The sequence below is a fragment of the Eptatretus burgeri genome, chromosome 7, assembly GCF_056783735.1.
Source record: "Eptatretus burgeri isolate ZD-2024b chromosome 7, Ebu_testis_v1, whole genome shotgun sequence".
Lineage (NCBI taxonomy): Eukaryota > Metazoa > Chordata > Myxini > Myxiniformes > Myxinidae > Eptatretus > Eptatretus burgeri.
This window is the reverse complement of record NC_140967.1, coordinates 67498275-67519850: the sequence shown is the minus strand read 5'-3', so window position 1 is coordinate 67519850 and position 21576 is coordinate 67498275. Positions and strand designations below refer to the sequence as shown.

The window sequence follows — 21576 nt, the reverse complement described above, 5'->3', positions numbered from 1 at the left end:
TCAATCAATAGAACATTGACGTCTGTCGAGGTATGCTTAACCGCTTTGGTAAACATGGACAAGCTGACATTTCAGGCGTCAACCCTTCATCGTGGCAAAAAAGCAAGTGGTACCTCTGACAAAGGGTTAATGCATGAAGTGTCAGCTTCTTGTTCGCATACCTGGATCAGATTTCTGTTGACTTTACCCATTGCTCTAAAGAGAAGATTGCCCTGATAACCTTTTCAGCTTTATCAAAATTATTTAAAAAGTATTGGAGTGTATGGAAGACAGCCCTGCAGACACACTTTTTAAATGTTAATGTACAGACCTGGTTTGGGCGATTGTTGCATGAAGTGCTCGATTACTTTATGCACTTTTAAATGATTTTGATTGTCTACAGTTTTATTGTATCTTTTGTTGACGTTGTGGAAAGTAAGATTTGCAGTTGTGGCCTCTTAACGTTCACTCATCCCATTAACTATGTGGTTAAATACAAAATGGAAGAAGATTTGTGGAAGCTTTCTTGTTTTGTACATCATGACATGTGCACACGCTCCATTTCATTACTCAGTAGTGGATGTTAATAATGGTAAACAAGACTTTTTTTTTCTTTATATTTACCGATAACCAGGTTTAATGTGTGTAATGGTAATATATCGTCGTAGTCAACAAATGTAAGCTGATGGTGCACTCCCAGGCAAAAATGCTACAGTTAGAACTATAGTGTATGAGAGTGGTACTCCCATATACTATAGTTGGTAACAGGTCCTACTACAGTGGACCTGTTCTCTGCAGAGAATTACTACAATAAAGGAATGCTATTTTTGCCTGGGGGACTAATCTAGCTCTACAGCCTTCTGTCTGCTATACCTGCTGTTCTACCATCAATGTCCTCACTGAAAGTTACTGTTTAAATAATGTGCTGTGTTGACATCATATTTAATATTTCCTTTAACGAAGTTCTGCATCCCCACCACTCACCCACTACCCTTCCATTCTCCTTTAGGCCATAATAGATGACTTTCAAGACATCAGTGAAGTATTCCATTTTAAGGTTGAGTGTGTCATGTGCAAGGCTGGTAATAAACACTTTACCGTCCCTCTTCATTAAGCTTTCTTGCAAACTTATTCTTTCCATTCCAGAGGGCACCATATTGAAATTGGTTTTAGACGTCAAAATGAATTTTTGTATGTCTGCTTGTGCCGCTATTGATGTCTTTCAAAGACCATGTTCTTCACTTTAAATGCAAGCTTTCAAACTGCAATCCACATTCAAATGAGTCGCAGATTTTAGTTATCTGGTGCATTCAATTCATCCTCACATTACTCGTGGCGATGTCTTGATGTTTGGTGATGTCATTCAGCAAACCGATTGGCTGGTCGGTCTTTCAAATTCGGATACAGTAGTTGAGTGGTTATTCGCCGGAACCCTGGCCTAATTCCCAATACCTGCCATCTTCAGTTTAAATGTCTGGCCGGGTCAGACAGTTTGTGAAGACTTTGGCCAAAAACAATCCCTCACTGACCCCACAAGAAGGTGGGAATAATCGGGGCCTTAAAATAAGTTGTTCGTAGTTAGTAGTAGTCGTCGTAGTAGTGTGACGGTTTTTACTCTGGACAGAGATTGTGAGCCTAAGTCTGGGTTACCAAAGCTTCGGAAAACCAAGCGTGTCTTAGTACATTCACCATGTTGCGATCACATTCTCAATAAAATACAGCTATCTCACGAATAATCGTCAGGGATGAGATATTTGCTTGCTCCATGGTGGTGCCATTTCATGCTCAAATGTGACTTTTAAATGTCCCTCAAGAAACCTGAGATTTGAACTAAAATGAATTCCATAAAAAGGCAAATGCACCCACATTCCAATAATTCAAAAATATATTCTTACAAATTGTTTTTACCTGCGACATGTCGCAGGTCGACAAGAGCTCCGCGTTGCTGTTGTTGTTGAGGTTCTTGTTGTGGGTTGATTTTTGAAGCATGCACCCATTGGTCGACAACCGCCGGACCACACTCACATCTGTCGCTTGACTCCACCCACCCTGACACCCCGACAAAATGATATGGCCACCATCTTGGTTTTCTGGTGAGCTTAACACATTTGGCCTGTAGGCCTCCGACACTGTTCGGGTTTGTTGCGTCAGATTTCCATTCGCTTTGTTTTGGTCGAGTGTTAATCACGATGATAGACCCCGAAAAAGCTAATCATATGTCAAATAAAAATTATTAGGAAAGTTTACCTGCGACTTATTAGTAAAGTTTCAAGCCCGTACGCTCCTCCCTAAAACAATAGCGTTACATAATTTTTGAACAGCCCCATATTGGGGTTAAACATCCATGACCATGTCATGAATCAGCTCGTTCTGATATAACTGTGCTGCAGGCTGAGATGGATGAGCTGTCGAATTAATATTTTAATTGCACATGAAATGCACGTTTCTCAACTGGATTAAATGCACGTCGTTTCCCAATCGGTCCATGACCAGATTTTTAAAGCCAATTCACTCATGCTTATGGTAAAATCCCTACCTCCAATGACCACATACAGGGTTTTATGAATAAAGGTTTATTACAACAGAGAAGAGAGCAGGAGGGTGGAAGAGCAACAGAGAGAGCAGGAGGGCAGAAGAGAGAAAGAGAGAGGGACGGACACACACACACACACACACACACACACACACACACACACACACACACACACACACACACACACACACACACACACACACACACACACACACACACACACACGACAAAACGAAGGTAACAGATATAGAGTAAATCATCCTCTGTTTAGAATTACAATGAATCTTATCTATCTAATCTTATTCATTCACTTGGGAACACAGGACGGACACCATCCATCCATCCACTGAGACCATACTCTGTACGGAGCGTCGGTGCAACCAAAGCAGTCTCCTGGGCTATTGGGCACAATCCTGGACAGGTCGCCACTCCACCGCAGGATACTCGAATGGCTCAATCATCCCAGCAAGCTGATACTCATTTTGCCGACCTCGGAAGGATGACAGGCTGAGTCAACCAGACCTGGTGTTAATCCAACAGCCGAGCAGGATTTGAACTCGGAACCCTGGGATCTCAAGCCTGCCACCCGAACCATTAAGCCAACACCGAGCCTAGTGTTGGCTCAGTGGTTAGGGTGGTGGCTTGGGATCCTCGGGTCCTGAGTTCAAGCCCCGTCGGCCGCTGAATTAATACACCAGGGGGTTGACTCGGCCTGCCATCCTTCTGAGGTCGGCAAAATGAGTACCAGTTCCAGCGTGTGTACTGGTAGAGGGGCACTGCATCAGCGACACAGTCACGCTTCAAGAAATGATAGCTACCCCGGCAGCTAAGCTGCCATACGACCACCACCAAGCCAACACCAGGCATGGGGACAGACACGGCACAAGGTTCATGAGAAGAATGTTATTTTTGCCATGAGGAAATGACTTTTTAATTTTTAGACCCAGCTTTCACCACATAGACACGTGGGACATGAGCAAGGTTGAGGGAGTTGAGTGGACAGAGGAGGCAAATATATATATATATATATATATATATATATATATATATATATATATATATATATATATATATATATATATATATATACATACATATATATATATATATATATATATATATATATATATATATATATACATACATATATATATATATATATATATATATATATATATATATATATATATATATATATATATATATATATATATACATACATATATATATATATATATATATATATATATATATATATATATATATATATCTTCTTCTTTCGGCTACTCCCGTTAGGGGTCGCCACAGCGGATCATCCGTATGATCCACATACTGATTTGGCACATGTTTTACGCCGGATGCCCTTCCTGACGCAACCCTGGTCGCCTCTTACGACACAGGGATATGGTACACCTATTTTAATCAGGGTATACACCGGCCCAGTACACTGGTACTCACTTTGCCGACCTCGGAAGGATGACAGGCTGAGTCAACCCCCTGGTGTATTAATTCAGTGGCCCAACGGGGCTTGAACTCAGGACCTTTTGGATCCCAAGCCGCTGCTCTAACCACTGCGCCAACACCAGGCATATATATATATATATATATATATATATATATATATATATATATATATATATATATATATATATATATATATATATATATATATATATATATATATATATATATATATATATATATATATATATATATATGTACGTACGTACATACATACATACATACATACATACATACATACATACACACATACATACATATATATATACACACATACATACATATATATATATATATATATATACACACATACATACACATATATATATACACACATACATACACATATATATATACACACATACATACATATATATACACACATACATACATATTGTTGCGGATTCGCGCCCGCCGGCGTGCGAACGGCCACGTAACTCGAATCGCGGCACGTCGCCCACCGGACGGACAATCCAGTCGTGACCCTCTCGGACTAACGCCGGGAACCAGTCACGGGTGGACCTTTTGGCCTCACCACGATCGTGCCAATCGGCCCCCCGCGTGGGATAGGGTTGCTCGCCAAATTCGACCTACCTAAGTACCCACACGGAGGGTAGACCGGGCGATCGCACCTCGCCGCAGGTCGACTTCGGACACGGGCCACTTTAAGCGACCCGTTCCGTACTATCGGGATAACCGAGCGGTGTTATCGTCGGCCTCGACGGTTCGATTAATTATCGGGCGTATTCAGCCCACTACCAACCCTTTACGTGAAGTAAGATGGAGATTCAATGAAAGAAAAGACGAAGCGAAACGGGAAAACAGTTCAACATAATTCACATTTATTTCACGATGGCACACGGAAAGCACACATATACAATTACACCAAAAGCAAATGTAAAAGGAGAAGAAACACACAATATTACACAAAAAGCAAATATAAAAGAAGAAGACAATGCAGAGCTATCCGACTACCGAGCACACGGCAACACTTATACAATTTTACTTCACAGACGGCGCCGACAACACATATACCCAAAGCAAAAGAAAAGGACCACCCTCAAGGATGAGGCGGGCCTGGGGCCGAGACCGCGTCGGGCCTACCCGTCTGATGATGAGACGCAAAGTGGCGGTGGCGCCCCAACTCCGCGGGCCTCGCGGACAGTGTCTGGTAGGGGTGGGAAAGGGGCCCCCTTGTCGCACTATCTCAGCGCGGGGGGAAACAGGAGGGGGTTGTTGATGCTCGGGGGATGGAGGATATCCCCCTGTCTCGGGTCCCGCGACGAGCGTCTCCACCACGACCTCGGTCGCGCCGCCGGCCTCTCCCTCCGCAGTTCCCCGAATCCGACGCGAGCACCCCCTCAACCGCCTTCGCCGCCGCCGCCTCTCCACAGCTTCGTCCGATCGCCCTCTCCGTCTCCTCTCTTGACTCGTCCCAACTCTTCACTGGCTCCGCGAACTCCCAACTGCGAACTGCCTTGACTGACGAACGCAGCCGTTTATATGCCCCGTGGCTTCGCCCCTTCACCTTTGACCCTTTACCTCCGACCCTTCACCTCTAACTGGCTCCCCATTGGACCGAGGAAAAGTGGGCGTGAATGCTTTTTGATCCATGAATTTGCATATAGCGACCACACTCCAACGCCCTGGAGGCGGGGCCAAATCGCCCCACGCTCACCGATAGGACGGAACAGAAGTGGGCGTGAGTCGTTTTTGATCCGTTTTCTTCGGAAAGTCTGTGATGTTTCTGAACACGCTGCTCGGTGCGCGCCCTGCACGAGTCCAGTATCGGTGCCCACAAGTGGCGCAAGAATGGTGGTGATGCGATGGTGGTGATGCGATGGTGGCGAGTTGTGACGGCAAAGGTCGTGGCTGTTGTTGTGAAGCGGCGCTGCGGTTGGTGGTTGTTGTGTGATGGCTGTTGAGACGTGGTTGGTGGTGGTAGTAATGGCGGCTGGTCCAAAATAAAGATAGTAAAAGAAAAACGGCTATCTAAAAGGGTCGCAGCCCGCATGAATGACATTTATTCCCTCTAAACAACGGGTTTGGGCCTAACTACACATATACTTACAGAGATATCTCACCTAAGGGACCTGAATGGTGGTTTGTGAATTTCGTCAACCACAACACTACCCCCTCCCCTTTTTACAGACTCGTCCCGAGTCGTCAAATTTTCATGTGCCATCATGTGTAGTTTTCCCCTAGTACATTTTACCTACGGATCCCTGAGTGCGACATTCATGGTATTCGTGTCCCCAAAATAAATAACCTGAGGGCTGAGTAACTACCTAAACAAACTCACTCACACGGACGACTTAGATAAAATTGCCGGCGCTAAGACAAACATGCCGGGGGCGCACTCATATTTACAGTACATCTTAACCTTAACTTACAAATTTTACACTAAACCATGGCCCAGGATCAATGGACTCTGCAAAAAGAAAGCAGTTAGCAGGGAGCCAGGCTGCTCGCATGCAGTCTCTGGCTCAAACAATGCAGGTGACAGGGAACGTGGCCGGCTGCTCACACGCAGTCCAAGGCCTTCCCTTTTTAAAATGAACCCAGTGAACCACAACGGTGCATGGGCTGCACAAACGCAGTCTCCGTGCCAGCTCAAGTGGCACACGCAATGAACACAACGAATGGATGGATGAATGGTTTGAACTGAACGCAGTGAACCACAACGGTGCATGGGCTGCACAAACGTAGTCTCCGTGCCAGCTCAAGTGGCACACGCAATGAACACAATGAATGGATGGATGAATGGTTTGAACTGAACGCAAACACGGTGCACGGGCCGCCACTGCAGGCCCGTGTTGAAGCTGCCAACAGGGCAGTTCTCGCAGCTTGCAAACTGTTGCTTTCTGATCCTGGCACACATGGCAATGAACAGGGGGGGCAAAGCAAAAATTGAACGGGGGCTGGTGAACAGGGGCAGTGGGCATGGCAAAGGCAGCAGGCAAACACAGCCTGCAGAACCAAGCCGTTGCAGGCAAACACAGCCGGCAGATGAACTGGCCGGCACAGGCCTTGAAGTACCACAGCTGCAGACGATCCGACCGGCACAGGCCTTGCAGCACAGCAGCTGCAGACGATCCAGCCGGCATAGGCCTTGCAGCAAAACAACAGCTGCCGATGAAGTGGGCCGGCCTTTGCCTTGCAGCAACGCAGCCAGCAGATGAAGCTGGCCAGCCTTTGCCGTTCAGTGGAGGTTGGTGGAGGGAGTGCGGTGGTGCTGGCCACTCGGAAGGCGGGCTCGGACCTACCCTACGGTCTCCCTCCCAACCTATCGCCTTTGCCTGTCACTGTCCATACCCACTCCCTTAATTTGTCAAACCCAATTTAGCCCCAACTTATTTTTTTGTTGTTTTTATTTTTACTTCCCCACTATAAATCGTCCCCTAACCCCCTGTACTGTCCTTGTTCGGCTAACCTATCCTGTCACCTAGCCTACTCCCAACCCCTACGTTCCCTTCCCGGAGGGGAGTAAGGGAGAGCTAACGTCCTGTGTCGAGGCCCAACTCAAGCCTCAGAATGGCATCCCCAGAGTTCGTCGATCTATAACCAAAGTGGGTCCAGCGGCCCACAACGAGAGCGAGGGGATGGATGGTGCGGAGGGGTACATCTCCTAATCTACCCTAACCATTTAACTGTTAAACTACCCCGGGGCTTCAACAAGCGCCTCTCGCTTAAACTATTGGTTCTAACAACCCAGATTCCCGTCGCCTGTGTTGGTGTCCTCACAATTTCGGGCCTCGCCCCCCAATTTTCTCTCCGTGCCCTCACACGGTCTCATGGCTGGGACACGTGGCTCCCTTTGGCAGGCACGACCCTCTGCCGAATCTCCCGCTATGGCACCCCCGGGCACTACACTGCCTCCGAGCCTACCAGCTCCCTAAACACCGGGGAGTGCCCCCCATGGCACCTCCCCTGAAATGCACACGTGGCAGGCTGGCTTCCCAGGCCCCTTTCCGAGGGTCACCCGTGACCACAACACTGCCCACGCGGCTAATGGCGCCCCGGGCCCCCGCACCAAGCAGGCGCACCCGTGCCCACTACGCTATCCCGGCCCCCCATGGGCCCTTGGCCTACTACGGCCGACTAGCCTGGTGCCCGGGGTACCCACTCAGCGATACTCACCTTTCGCCACCACGCTCCCAGTCCCTCAACAGGGCTCCTGCACCCCTCCAAATGGGTTTCGAGCCTACACTCCCACCAACAGCAAAACGATCTCCATTTTTCAATTTAACTAACCCCCTAACTCACTCTACACTGACCCCGGGGTCCCTTGGGCGGGAGTCACTCCTCCCCCCAATCACTCATCGCACCATGCAGTCCCCATTTGCTCCATACACACAGACCCGCTGGCCCCACTCACTCACCAAGCACATGCTTCCACTTCACTCACCAACTCTTCAACACACTCACCGCTGAACTCTGCCATCCTTCTAACTACCTCCCCTAACTAACTCGTGCTCCCACGTCATCCCTTAAACTATAGCACGTTCCATTTAACACTACGTAGCTAAGCTACGTCCCCACTACACATTCACTGTCTGTCACTGTCTTCTAACTCAAAAAATCATTTTATTTCCCAACCTAAATCTGGCTACAATCCCTCTAACTAATCCATTCCACGAACTCCATGAGGACTTACCCCTGCCCCATGAAGTCGGTCTAACTAAGCTAACCCTTCCCCCTAACTAGTTTCATCCTGTGCCCTGGTCAAGGGGGTCTTCCACCCCTTGCCCAGGAATCTTGTGCACCCGAAAGTGAGGCTTGCTTTTTTTTTTTTCTTTACATGCGCAGCACCAGCGCGGCAACTCACAGCTCGCGCACTTTGCACCTGCCCGTGACGTCATGCAGCTGCACATGTACCTCGTCCCTCCTTGGACGGTACCATCCGGCAGGGATACCCTTCCTGCCGGATTCCAACCCCACGTGCAGCCATGACGTCACCGTGCGCATAAAAAAAAACACAAGCCCCACGTCTCGAGGGGTTCCCCACGCGAACACATGTGCTTTGCCCGTTGGAGCTTCACACACACGCCCGCGTGGAGAACCCGTCCGGTCCAAATCCGAAATCCTGCCTAAACTTTGTCCGTCCGCGGGATCGGCAAATCCACCGCTGGCGTTTCCGGACCGGGACTTCACTCTCGCAAGCGAGCACGTGGGGGCCTCGTGCGTTGCACAGCACGGACCTCGTGCTCACTGCTGGGTGAACCCGGCACGGTCCCCGAAACAACTACAGCTGCTACTCGGCTTTCTTTCCTCACATGTCGCCGTCGTCGCCATTCAACACACGCATTCCTGCGTGTGACGACGCTAACACACCTCACCATTAAACTCACACCGGGAGACGCGGCTGCATGTTCACACATGCCCACCGACATCTCCCTTACATACCGCTCTCTCACACACACGGTCTCCCTTGCACTCGGCCGTTCACTCACGCATGCCATTACCCTCACACAAACCACACCACTCACACACGCGGGGGTACTCACCCGCGGTTCCTCATCCACACACCGTGCCTCACTCATACACCGTGCCTCACTCACACACGCGGGGGCACTCAACCGCGGTGTTTCATCCATACTGGCCGTTTCATCCACACACACGGCCTCTTCCACTTGCGGTGCCCCTTTTACACACGGCGTGCTGGGAAGCACGTACTCCGGCACCATCGCCACCACACCACTCACACACGGGGTCGCTTCCACACACGGGGACGCACTCACACCTTGCACCACACACACAGGGACAACCACACTGGGGATTCGTGTCCCCACAAAGGTCTCCGGGGCCTCTATACCCCCTAAGCTCTCCGTGCACCTGTCCACAGCACTCCTCCCCTCGACCTCGCAAAGCACGACCGAACTCACCTGGTCGTGACTCGCCTCAAGGGGGAATACTCCCACCCTTCGTTCCTGGAGGAGGCCATCCAGCTGCTCGCACCGGGTCTCTACCCAGTCCGCGAGCTCACCCCCATTATCCTCCACTACCTCCGTGTGTGTTTGTGCGTCACTTACCCCGTCTTCATCGTGTAGTCTTCCCTCTATCGTTCCCATCTCCCGTGTCTCTGCCAACTCAGTCACCTCTTCACCCTTTACCTCCCTCGTGCACGTCTCCGTCACCCCAATTAGTTTGTCCCTCTCGGTTACCGTCACTTTTTCTGTCACGACCCTCGCCCAACACGCCCCCCGAATTATTTTGTCACCCGCCTCCACCGCGGGCCCGACAGCCATTGCACCCCCTTCCAGCTCGTTCGCTCCCACACGTGGAGTCGCCATTTTTAGCTCCCTGGTCACTGCCTTCATGCCCGCCTGCAGGCTTCGGCCCATGTTCTGCGTCTCACCCCGCAGCTTTTTCGTTTCTTCCTTCATTTGCTTGTTCATGCCTTTCATTTCATTTATAATTTCATTTGTGTATGTATCCATTTTCGTTTTCATTTTTTGTGTATTCGCATCCATCCTCGTTTTCACTTCGTTCATTTGCTTGTTCATGTTCGCTGTCATTTCCGCCAGCATGGCGTATAGCTGGGCCATGTCGGGTGCGCTTGGGTGAGCCGATTCGGCAAAGATCGGGGGGTTTTGGTGGAGGGGGGAGGGAAGGTTTCATACACCGCGGCCGCTGCCGCACCTATTTCGGGCTCTGGGCTCAGTTGGGGGAGTTCATGTTCCTGCACAATCAACATTTCCTGCACGGGGATTTCATCCTGAGCCATGGATTCTACACATTCTACATCCATTTCTAATACCCCCGGCTCCCGCTCGCCTTGAGACGCCATCTTGCTTCTCGCAAAGGGTTAATTTAGCTCGCTCGTAATTTGGAGGGAATCGGGGGTCGCTCCTCTCACCCCTGGACCGATTTCCGTGAATTTAGCTGGAGACAGGACAGCCCGTTTTCCCATTCTCCGGTACCAGTGCCGCGAGGAGGGCGATGAGTTTATATCGCACGACCTGACACCAGTGTTGCGGATTCGCGCCTGCCGGTGTGCGAACGGCCACGTAACTCGAATCGCGGCACGTCGCCCACCGGACGGACAATCCAGTCGTGACCCTCTCGGACTAACGCCGGGAACCAGTCACGGGTGGACCTTTCGGCCTCACCACGATCGTGCCAATCGGCCCCCCGCGTGGGATAGGGTTGCTCGCCAAATTCGACCTACCTAAGTACCCACACGGAGGGTAGACCGGGCGATCGCACCTCGCCGCAGGTCGACTTCGGACACGGGCCACTTTAAGCGACCCGTTCCGTACTATCGGGATAACCGAGCGGTGTTATTCGTCGGCCCCGACGGTTCGATTAATTATCGGGCGTATTCAGCCCACTACCAACCCTTTACGTGAAGTAAGATGGAGATTCAATGAAAGAAAAGACGAAGCGAAACGGGAAAACAGTTCAACATAATTCACATTTATTTCGCGATGGCACACGGAAAGCACACATATACAATTACACCAAAAGCAAATGTAAAAGGAGAAGAAACACACAATATTACACAAAAAGCAAATATAAAAGAAGAAGACAATGCAGAGCTATCCGACTACCGAGCACACGGCAACACTTATACAATTTTACTTCACAGACGGCGCCGACAACACATATACCCAAAGCAAAAGAAAAGGACCACCCTCAAGGATGAGGCGGGCCTGGGGCCGAGACCGCGTCGGGCCTACCCGTCTGATGATGAGACGCAAAGTGGCGGTGGCGCCCCAACTCCGCGGGCCTCGCGGACAGTGTCTGGTAGGGGGTGGGAAAGGGGCCCCCTTGTCGCACTATCTCAGCGCGGGGGGAAACAGGAGGGGGTTGTTGATGCTCGGGGGATGGAGGATATCCCCCTGTCTCGGGTCCCACGACGAGCGTCTCCACCACGACCTCGGTCGCGCCGCCGGCCTCTCCCTCCGCAGTTCCCCGAATCCGACGCGAGCACCCCCTCAACCGCCTTCGCCGCCGCCGCCTATCCACAGCTTCGTCCGATCGCCCTCTCCGTCTCCTCTCTTGACTCGTCCCAACTCTTCACTGGCTCCGCGAACTCCCAACTGCGAACTGCCTTGACTGACGAACTCAGCCGTTTATATGCCCCGTGGCTTCGCCCCTTCACCTTTGACCCTTTACCTCCGACCCTTCACCTCTAACTGGCTCCCCGTTGGACCGAGGAAAAGTGGGCGTGAATGCTTTTTGATCCATGAATTTGCATATAGCGACCACACTCCAACGCCCTGGAGGCGGGGCCAAATCGCCCCACGCTCACCGATAGGACGGAACAGAAGTGGGCGTGAGTCGTTTTTGATCCGTTTTCTTCGGAAAGTCTGTGATGTTTCTGAACACGCTGCTCGGTGCGCGCCCTCCACGAGTCCAGTATCGGTGCCCACAAGTGGCGCAAGAATGGTGGTGATGCGATGGTGGTGATGCGATGGTGGCGAGTTGTGACGGCAAAGGTCGTGGCTGTTGTTGTGAAGCGGCGCTGCGGTTGGTGGTTGTTGTGTGATGGCTGTTGAGACGTGGTTGGTGGTGGTAGTAATGGCGGCTGGTCCAAAATAAAGATAGTAAAAGAAAAACGGCTATCTAAAAGGGTCGCAGCCCGCATGAATGACATTTATTCCCTCTAAACAACGGGTTTGGGCCTAACTACACATATACTTACAGAGATATCTCACCTAAGGGACCTGAATGGTGGTTTGTGAATTTCGTCAACCACAACAATATATATACACACATACATACATACATATTGTGTCACAGGTTGTGACCACAGTGCAGTCGTTCTTTTTTATTATGTATTAATGTCCTGTGAGCGGCTTAGTGATAGAGTGGGTGAAGCCTTGTCACGGTCACCTTACCGGTGTCGGTTCAATTAATATGGCTCCTTAAAGCAAGCATTTCAGTTTCAGGCCTGTCCAGTTTATGATAACGTTTGGCCAATCTGACGTATGCTCTACGAGCTGCTTACCCCAAACTAACCGGGCAATGATTTATGATGATGGATATTCCTGTCTTAAATGTTCCATGAAAATTTTGCTAATTCGTGAATATCTTGTAACTTAACCATTGAAGAGTTCAATCTTACAAAATAACACTTCATGGAAATGCTTTTTGACTGGTTAATTCATTTGTTGGTTTATTTAAAAATTCATTAAGAATGCAATAAAAAGCGTTTTTCTGATGAAACCATGTTTGATTTTGAATGGAAGTTCATCATTTCATTTTGCTTTGGCCAACAAATATTTTGCTATTTCTGTAATTTTATTTTTTGAGAATTAAATGATAATATTCACAGGATTCTCTGGTCTTATAGGATGGTGCAGAGGTAAGCACACTCACCTTCGAGCTGTCTACTCTGAGAGTTTGATGCGTGACCCGACTATAAACGATCAGAATGTGTCGTCACGTCACAGAGTGCACCCTCCAAGGGATGGACGTTAAGCTCGATTTCCCATCTGTAGTTTTGGCTGGTGGAAGTTAAAGATGCCACAGTGTCATTTGCAATGAGTGAGTGAGTTATCACCATCAAATGCCCAAATTGGCTCCAGTCGAATGTCAGACATGGCCAGCTGGTTTATAAAAAATTTGGCCCAAAAACTTCACCTGTCTGACCCAAATAAGTCGTCGTCATATTAGATTCATGTGATTGTTTGCCATTTCATATTATCCTTTTTTCAACGCTTCTCATTAGCCAAAGTTCATACAGGTCTTGGAAAGGCATGGAATTTTAATACGATGTTTTCCAGGCTTGGGAAGTCATGGAAAATTAAATAAAACTTGAAACGGAGTCTTTTGAACAGTAAAACTGATTGAATTTCTCTTCAGGCAGTTGATTGAAATCTTTGTTATTTTTTTCAACATGATCTAGCCATGTAGTGGAGCTCGTGCGCGCGCGCGCGCGCAAACACACACATACACACACACACACACACACACACACACACACACACACACACACACACACACACACACACACACACACACACACACACACACACACACACACACACACACAGATGAACATATGTGACACAACACAAGTCTGTTTGATGAGACAAACACTGAGCCCATTGAACTTGGAGGAAGTGCCATCATTTCCCTGAGTATTCTGGGTACCAGCGACGTCACGACAACGATGCTGCTTTTCTCACCGCTCGAAGTGGGGCTTTTCCAAAGGATGAATTTCCTTCTCCCCATGTATACCAACCTATAGGGATGCCAACCTTTGGAACTTTTTATGTCCAATATGACCAGTTTGCTCGTCATTTCATCATATTGATTTCGCTTCCATAGCCTTCTGTCGTAGCCTGCTCGAAGTTCCCTCGTTCAGACAAAGCGACGATTGTCAACTAGAGTGAAAATGTCTCTGGGAAAAAGGTTGACATAGCGTCACTCATATATTAATAACTTATGATGCAGGAAATGCAATCATTTATACAGCACACGACATGACCGAAAACTGTTTGAGCAGTTTTCTGTTAGTCGAGTTGCACAGAGAATGTGTAACATTAATAGGCCAATCCTTTCTATGCAACAGGTCATCGCAGTGCTTTGTTGTCAAAATAATTGAGATATTCTCTTAAAGGCAAATAATAATTATATAAAATGTTAAACAATGCCATATCTGTATATTTTATCGCTTTTGCATCTATCTATAATTCCAGCAACGTGTGTGTGTGTGTGTGTGTGTGTGTGTGTGTGTGTGTGTGTGTGTGTGTGTGTGTGTGTGTGTGTGTGTGTGTGTGTGTGTGTGTGTGTGTGTGTGTGTGACCGCTGTTTCTCGACAACCGCTGGTCCGATCTAATTGAAACTTGCCAGATATATTGCTGGGGACCTGAGGATGTGCCTTTTCAAGGTTTGATATTAATCGGACAAGTGCTTCCCAAGTTATGGACATTTATTTACCAAACCAATGACAATACACGTTGTTGCGTGGGCGTGGGCGATGGGGGAAGGGAAGCTCAGCTGCGTTCCCCATTACGGGTTACAACGTACGGACTTCCGGAGAGTGATGACTTCGTGTATTCTAATAATTTCTCGATTTCTTATGCGCATTTATAGATAAACACAATGCCGCAAGTTATGATCGTTTTCATATTAGACGGTGCATAAATTTCGGTAACATCAGAGTGCTGGTATGCTCTGAACCAGGAAGTAATTTTTTTTCTCTCTTCTCTTCTCTTTTTGTTTTTCCTTGTGAGGACATTGCGAAAAGGCAAAATACGTTGGTGCAAATTGAATAATCGGCCATTAAAACCTAAATTGCGAGTCATCGTAACTGTGATATGTGAACTTCCGCGCCAACCACGTACGGGCACGTGAGAGTGAAGAAATGGCCTGTGTGGTTGTTAGTTGCTCACGGTTTGAATATATATTTATTAATTTTTTTTTTTTTTTACGGGCAGCCGCGTTCCTCATTACGGGTTACAACGTACAGGCTTCCGGATAATGATGATTTCATGTATTCTCATAATTTCTCGATTTATGCGCATTTATAGATAAACACAATGCCCCAAGTTATGTTGTTTTCATATTAGACGGTGCATAAATTTCGGTAACATCAGAGTGCTGGTATGCTCCGAAGCAGGAAGTAAATTATTTTTTCACGTTTTTTTTTTTCTCCTCTTTCCTCTTCTCTTTGTGTTTTTCCTTGCGATAGAAGGCAAAATACGTTGGCGCTAATTGAATAATTGGCCATGAAAACTAAATTGTGAATAATCGTAACTGCCATGTGAGGACTTCACTTCCGGATAGTGGCGATTACTGTATTCTTTCTCAATTTCTGTACTTTCTCGATTTTCTTAAACCCAATACCCCAATCCAGTCAGTGATGATTACTGTATTCTTTCTCGATTCTTTCTTTCTTTCTCGATTTTCTTAAACCCAATACCCCAATCCAGTCAGTGATGATTACTGTATTCTTTCTCGATTCTTTCTTTCTTTCTCGATTTTCTTAAACCCAATACCCCAATCCAGTCAGTGATGATTACTGTCTTCTTTCTCGATTTTTTTTCTTGATTTATCGACTTACTGTATTCTTTCTTTCTCGATTTCTGTACTTTCTTAAACACAATGCCCCAATCCAGTCATCGTTTACGAGAGCGAAGGAACGGCCTGTGTGGTTGTTGTTTCTGGCACGCGGTTTGAAAGTTTTTTTTTTTGCATGTACGGCCACGTGAGAGCGAAGGAACGGCCTGTGTAGTTGTTTCTGGCATGCGGTTTGAAAGTTTTTTGTTTTGTTTTGTTTGCACCTACGAGCACGCACCTACAGGCATGCACTAGTTGAATATAATGTGGCTGTGGGTTTTATCCAGGTAGTTAACTCACTACTTTAAAAAAAAAAAACTTAAGATGCTCTTAGATGCTGGAAAAACAAATACAGGCCATGGAAAAGATCATGCAATGTCGTGGAATTCCAGCTACCATGAAGGGTATGAACCCTGTTAACATAAAGGCTTCACTGTCTCCATGGTGATGAGCATGCATTGTATTACTCCATTTCTCTATCAAGTACTGTTCATCGACAAATGTGTACAATGATGCTATGAAGAATGATATTAAGATACACAATGCTATTTAACACACAACATATGGCATTTGAACTTGTTGCATGTGTCCAACGTATTCGGCTCCAAAAGGAAAGCCTTTGAAACACTCCTTTTGTTCCGACCTCTATTATAGGACTTTGTTGTAATTTTGTCAGTCGCCGATCCAGTCCACTCCACTCGTTTCTCAGACAAGAAAGGCATTTTTAGTTTTCAATAAACTGACGGGACACTCGGCAGCCTTTGATAAAAGATAACCGCCTGCATTGCCCATTTTCAGCGGACTGGCAAAGAGATGACATGTACAGTGATTGGAAAATAGACAAAAATGAATGTGGTATGTTTCTGAAACACCTGTTTATGCTGCAAGTATCTGATCGCAAAAAGACTAGAGCCAGCCAAGATTAAGTGCCCATTAAAGACAAGTTGCTGCATGATCGAGTAAGAGCTTAAAATTGTTTGATTTTAGTGAAACACTGGCTACCGTGGATCGTGGCAAGACAGAGTAGGGGTAGGGGGGAAGGGGGTGGATTATTTTATGTTGTACAACTTCCAGGAGTTTAAGTTTTATTTTTTAGCGATAAAATCCAGTTTTAAACTTATGTCCAGCGGTGCATTAGCAGATTTGATCATTCACTCTCATTTGTGATAACTAGCTGAATACCCACCCTCTAGGTGATCTTGTTCCAAGCATACAATATGTTCTTCTGACACATACCTTTATTTGGGCGGTGTATAGGCAAACTGACAGATGCCTCAATTGCTCCAGAAAATTAGTAAAAACTCGAATTACGTGCATGAAGCAAAAACATACCTACTGCTTATAATTCAAAACACCTCACAACACTGGAAAACGTGGGGACAGGAATACGTTCTGTAAATGGTGTAGACGTGTAATACCCTCCCACACCTGTCGAGGTGCTGCACGATATACATTTACACAGAGAAGTTGTGTTCCCTCCTATTTGCGTCCCCCCCCCTGGGTGGGTGCATGTCAAAATGTTATGGGGTTTTTACAGGGGATTGGAGGGTGTTTCCAGAGTCGTTACGTTACATATTAAAACAAGAAAAAGAGCAATCAGAGATTGCACATCCTCGCCAGGACTTCTTTTGAGTGGTGTATTTTATAGGTTTTAGGGTAAATCCAATATGGCTGCCAAACCATGTGACCTATGATATCATATGTGGATACAAACAAACACGACATAATAGTGACCGAAGCTTTTCATGCTGCACTCTTCAGGGTAAAAATCGCAACGAGTGAAGGAGAAAGTGAAGGCGCGTGCTTTATACGCAGGTCTCAATAAGGTAGACATTGATTGGTTCAACCGTAATGACGTCACGGTTAATCCGAATGCCCATTGGTCGGCTCATAATCTTCACCTCGAGCTCCCATTGGCTGGAGCAGAGTTCGTCGATGATTGACGTTTGCAACCACATCCTGGAGAGAGGGGGGATGGGTTTCTCCTAAAGTCCATTCACCATTTGTTAACATACTTCCCTTGATCTTTCCATGCTGAAAGAGACACAGAGATCGTACAAATTCCTTTTGACGACATGGTATTGGATCCAACCTTGGTTTCACAAAATCCGTCTACCGGAAGCCGAATTTCACAGGGCAGTATACTCGGTGGGACTCCTACAGCTCCACGAGATACAAAATCGCCTTTATCAATATCCTGGTCAACAGAGCACAGAGGATTTGTTCACCTTGTAATCTTCCTGATGAAATTGACAGAATCATGAATATACTCGGTGAGAATGGTTATCCTGAGCATATAGTTAAGAGATACATACACAAGTTTCTAAACACGACAAAAGATCGGAAGATTGGTCCGGACAAATGTCCAGTCTATATCAGGATGCCCTGGAAAGGGAAATCATCACGAAGGTTTGAAGTACAAATCAAACATATTGTGTCCAAAACGTTTCTGGCTGTGCAACCCCGAGTCATCTTTACTTCTCGCCGTTTGCTGACGTCAGTCAACAAGGATGTGCTACCCACCTCACAAACCAGCAATGTTATTTATGAGTTGAAGTGCCGATGTGAAGCTCGGTACGTGGGGCCGCACAACACTAAGATTGGCTGATCGGATCAAACAACATGTCCCCTTGGCGATTCGAAGAAAGATTGTGAGGGTTAGAACACAACCAGTGCGAGCATGTTAAAATATCCAGCTACCACCGGCCACTGTATCTGCTTCATCTGCCATTGCACAGCACCTGGTTGCCAACCCTATCTGCACAGACCAGTACAATGCAGATATGTTCAGGATATTGAGCTGAGGTCAGAGCTCATTTCATTTATGTATGTTGGAAGCAACCTTCATCCTTACCACCGATCCAATACTATGTCATCAAAAGGAATTTGTACGATCTCTGTGTCTCTTTCAGCATGGAAAGATCAAGGGAAGTACGGTAGCAAATGGTGAATGGACGTTAGGGGAAATCCATCCCCCTTCTCTCCAGGATGTGGTTGCAAACGTCAATCATCGACGAACTCTGCTCCAGCCAATGAGAGCACGAGGTGAAGATGATGAGTCGACCATTGGGCATTCGGATTAACCGTGACGTCATTACGGTTGAACCAATCAGCGTCTACCTTATTGAGACCTGCGTATAAAGCACACACCTTCTTCCTCCTTCACTTGCTGCGATTTTTACCCTGAAGAGTGCAGCACGAAAATCTTCGGTCACTATTATGTCGTGTTTGTTTGTATCCATATTAAAGTTCTGTAGTACCAAACATCTGTTTAGATATCATATGTGTGAACCTTTTGTTCCTCATGGACCGGTTGGTCATATGTGTAAAGTTTCGCCTCGATGAAAAAAGAAGAAAAGATGAAGTCATCAGGAGGAACCTGGATAGGATTCGCATTTCAGCTGCTGCTACTCTACCCTCAAACCCATCCCAGCATAGTCAAGTGAGCTTGTTAAAAAACAAACTAAAAAAAAACATTCCCACATCAAAAAATTAAATAATTCTGGCTGCCAGACCATGTGTCCGATCAAGTTGAAATTAATAACATGCATTCCTCCATCACTACTAGATCACAATTGTGAAGCTTCTTCATTGATTACGTGGTTCCAGAGAAAACATTATTTAATATTTTTCTTAAATCTAATATGGCTGCCAAACCATGTGACATCAATTATTCCTTAACAACCTTGTACACGCATGTATTGGGGAACATTTATGTGAAGTTTCCCTTCAATCTGTCCAGCTGTTCTGGAGAAGATTTTTATGTTTTCAGGTAAATCCAATATGGCTGCCAACCCATGTGACCTATGACCATATGTGACTTTTTCTTCCTCATGGATAGATGGTCATTTGTGTAAATTTTGCCTTGATGTGTTCAGCCATTTGATAGAGGCTTTTTGAAGGTTTTTTTTTTTTTTAAACAATATGGCTGCCGAATGACGTCACCGATGTCATAAAAAAATTGTGGACCATTTTATCTTTAGATGACTCAAAATTTTCATACTGATCGGATGTAGCATTTTACATGTGCAATTATGAGGTCATAACAAACGCACCTATGATGGCATAAAAAAAACACTCTCATTCCCCTTGAGGAGTACTTGCCATGTGCCAAGTTTCAATTTTTTCCTTGGTGCAGTTTCAGAGAGACAGAGGTCCAAAGTTTTCCGTTTTTCCAACAAGGCTGCCACACCACATGACCAATGACGTCATAATTATCCTTAAAACATTCTACAGGTGTCGTCGCCCCAATGGTGATATTACTTCTCAATCCGACAAGCGTTTGCGGAGAAAAACACGAAAGTTCTGTGCTTACAAACAAACAAACAAGCCGGTAGGTGGCGATGGGTCGCCGAGCATGGAAACTATAAGATAGAGCAAAATGGATGTTGTATAGGGGATAGGGAATCACCTTAAGATTATGCATATCAAATCTCATCCAGTTCCATCTACTAATAACTACTCGGTATCCATTTGAATGAAAAGTACCGAAAATGCAGTTTGAAATCGGAAATCCCCAAAGTTGGAGGGGGTGCTGTGGGTGAACAAAGATCTAAATCGAAAATCCGGCTCGATCGTTTGTGCACAATGTATTCCAGACGATTAGTGTGAATTTTCATGACCATCCGACCATAACCCTAGGAGGAGTAGCATTTGGCACGAAGGCACCTCCAGCTCTCGCATATTATCGATTTTGCACTAATTTACCTTTGACCCCTGACCTAAGCGAAATCGGTCAATATGTCCTGAGGCAAAGTTGTAGTACTCATTGAGTACCATGAACCTGCAAAGTTTCATTCGTATCGATGCACTCACCTTTTCGCTAGGGCGCCTTCAATTTTCGCCATACCCTAATTGTAGGGGGCGATGCGGGTAAAGTATTTCTTATATCACAAAAACCGGAATGTATTTGATAGAGCATCACCTGTAGATCATTCGTGCCAAATTTCATAACCCTACGTGGGATAATGGCTTTCGGAATTGATTTCGCGTGAACGGTACCGATTTTGAAGGTTTTTCGGCTGTTGCTCGGGAACCAAAGCGTCCCTAGCAACCATCACAATTTCCAAAGCACGAGGTCATAGGATGTACCGACCACCCGAGTTTGGTCAAAATCCGCCCACGTTTACTACCAATTTTGCTGATGACAAACGAACAAACATCCAAACAAACAGACAGAATTACTGACAATAAGGGTCACCTATTTCGGCGACCCAACAAGCAAATGGACCCAAATGCAATACCCTGTCGTTGGGCGAGGTTAACGAGCTGATAAAGGACTTTTTGGATGTTTCTGGGTGAGCTTTCCCATTATGTTGAATGAGATTCTGAGAGTTTTTCACTAAAACTCCATTAGCCATGACCTTGCCGAGAGATCTCACTGCAAGTTGGTTGATGGAAGAACAAAGTGAGGAGGGAGGAAGAAGAGGCTGCAACAGTAAAATAAGTTGTCCATCTCTATGTACAAAACTGAAATGTTGTTTTTGATTGTGACCTTATTGCTTTGAGCTTCGAAAGTTAATTCACGA

The 21576-nt window shown here is 46.4% G+C and overlaps 1 protein-coding gene across 3 annotated transcripts in view; it reads left to right on the top strand.

Annotated features, from left to right (window-relative positions):
• The window catches only part of USB1 (U6 snRNA biogenesis phosphodiesterase 1), a 47376-nt gene that overhangs the window by 22682 nt on the left and 3118 nt on the right, over window positions 1-21576 (top strand). For 2 of the 3 annotated variants that reach the window (XM_085888883.1, XM_085888885.1), the window contains one exon: window positions 989-2730. The exons of the other annotated variant lie outside the window; for it this stretch is intronic. In XM_085888883.1, coding sequence (XP_085745009.1) covers window positions 989-1093 — 105 coding nt within the window. In that variant the 3' untranslated portion in view covers window positions 1094-2730. Of the gene's footprint in view, window positions 1-988; window positions 2731-21576 lie in introns of those variants that run through there. 3 annotated transcript variants of the gene reach the window in all.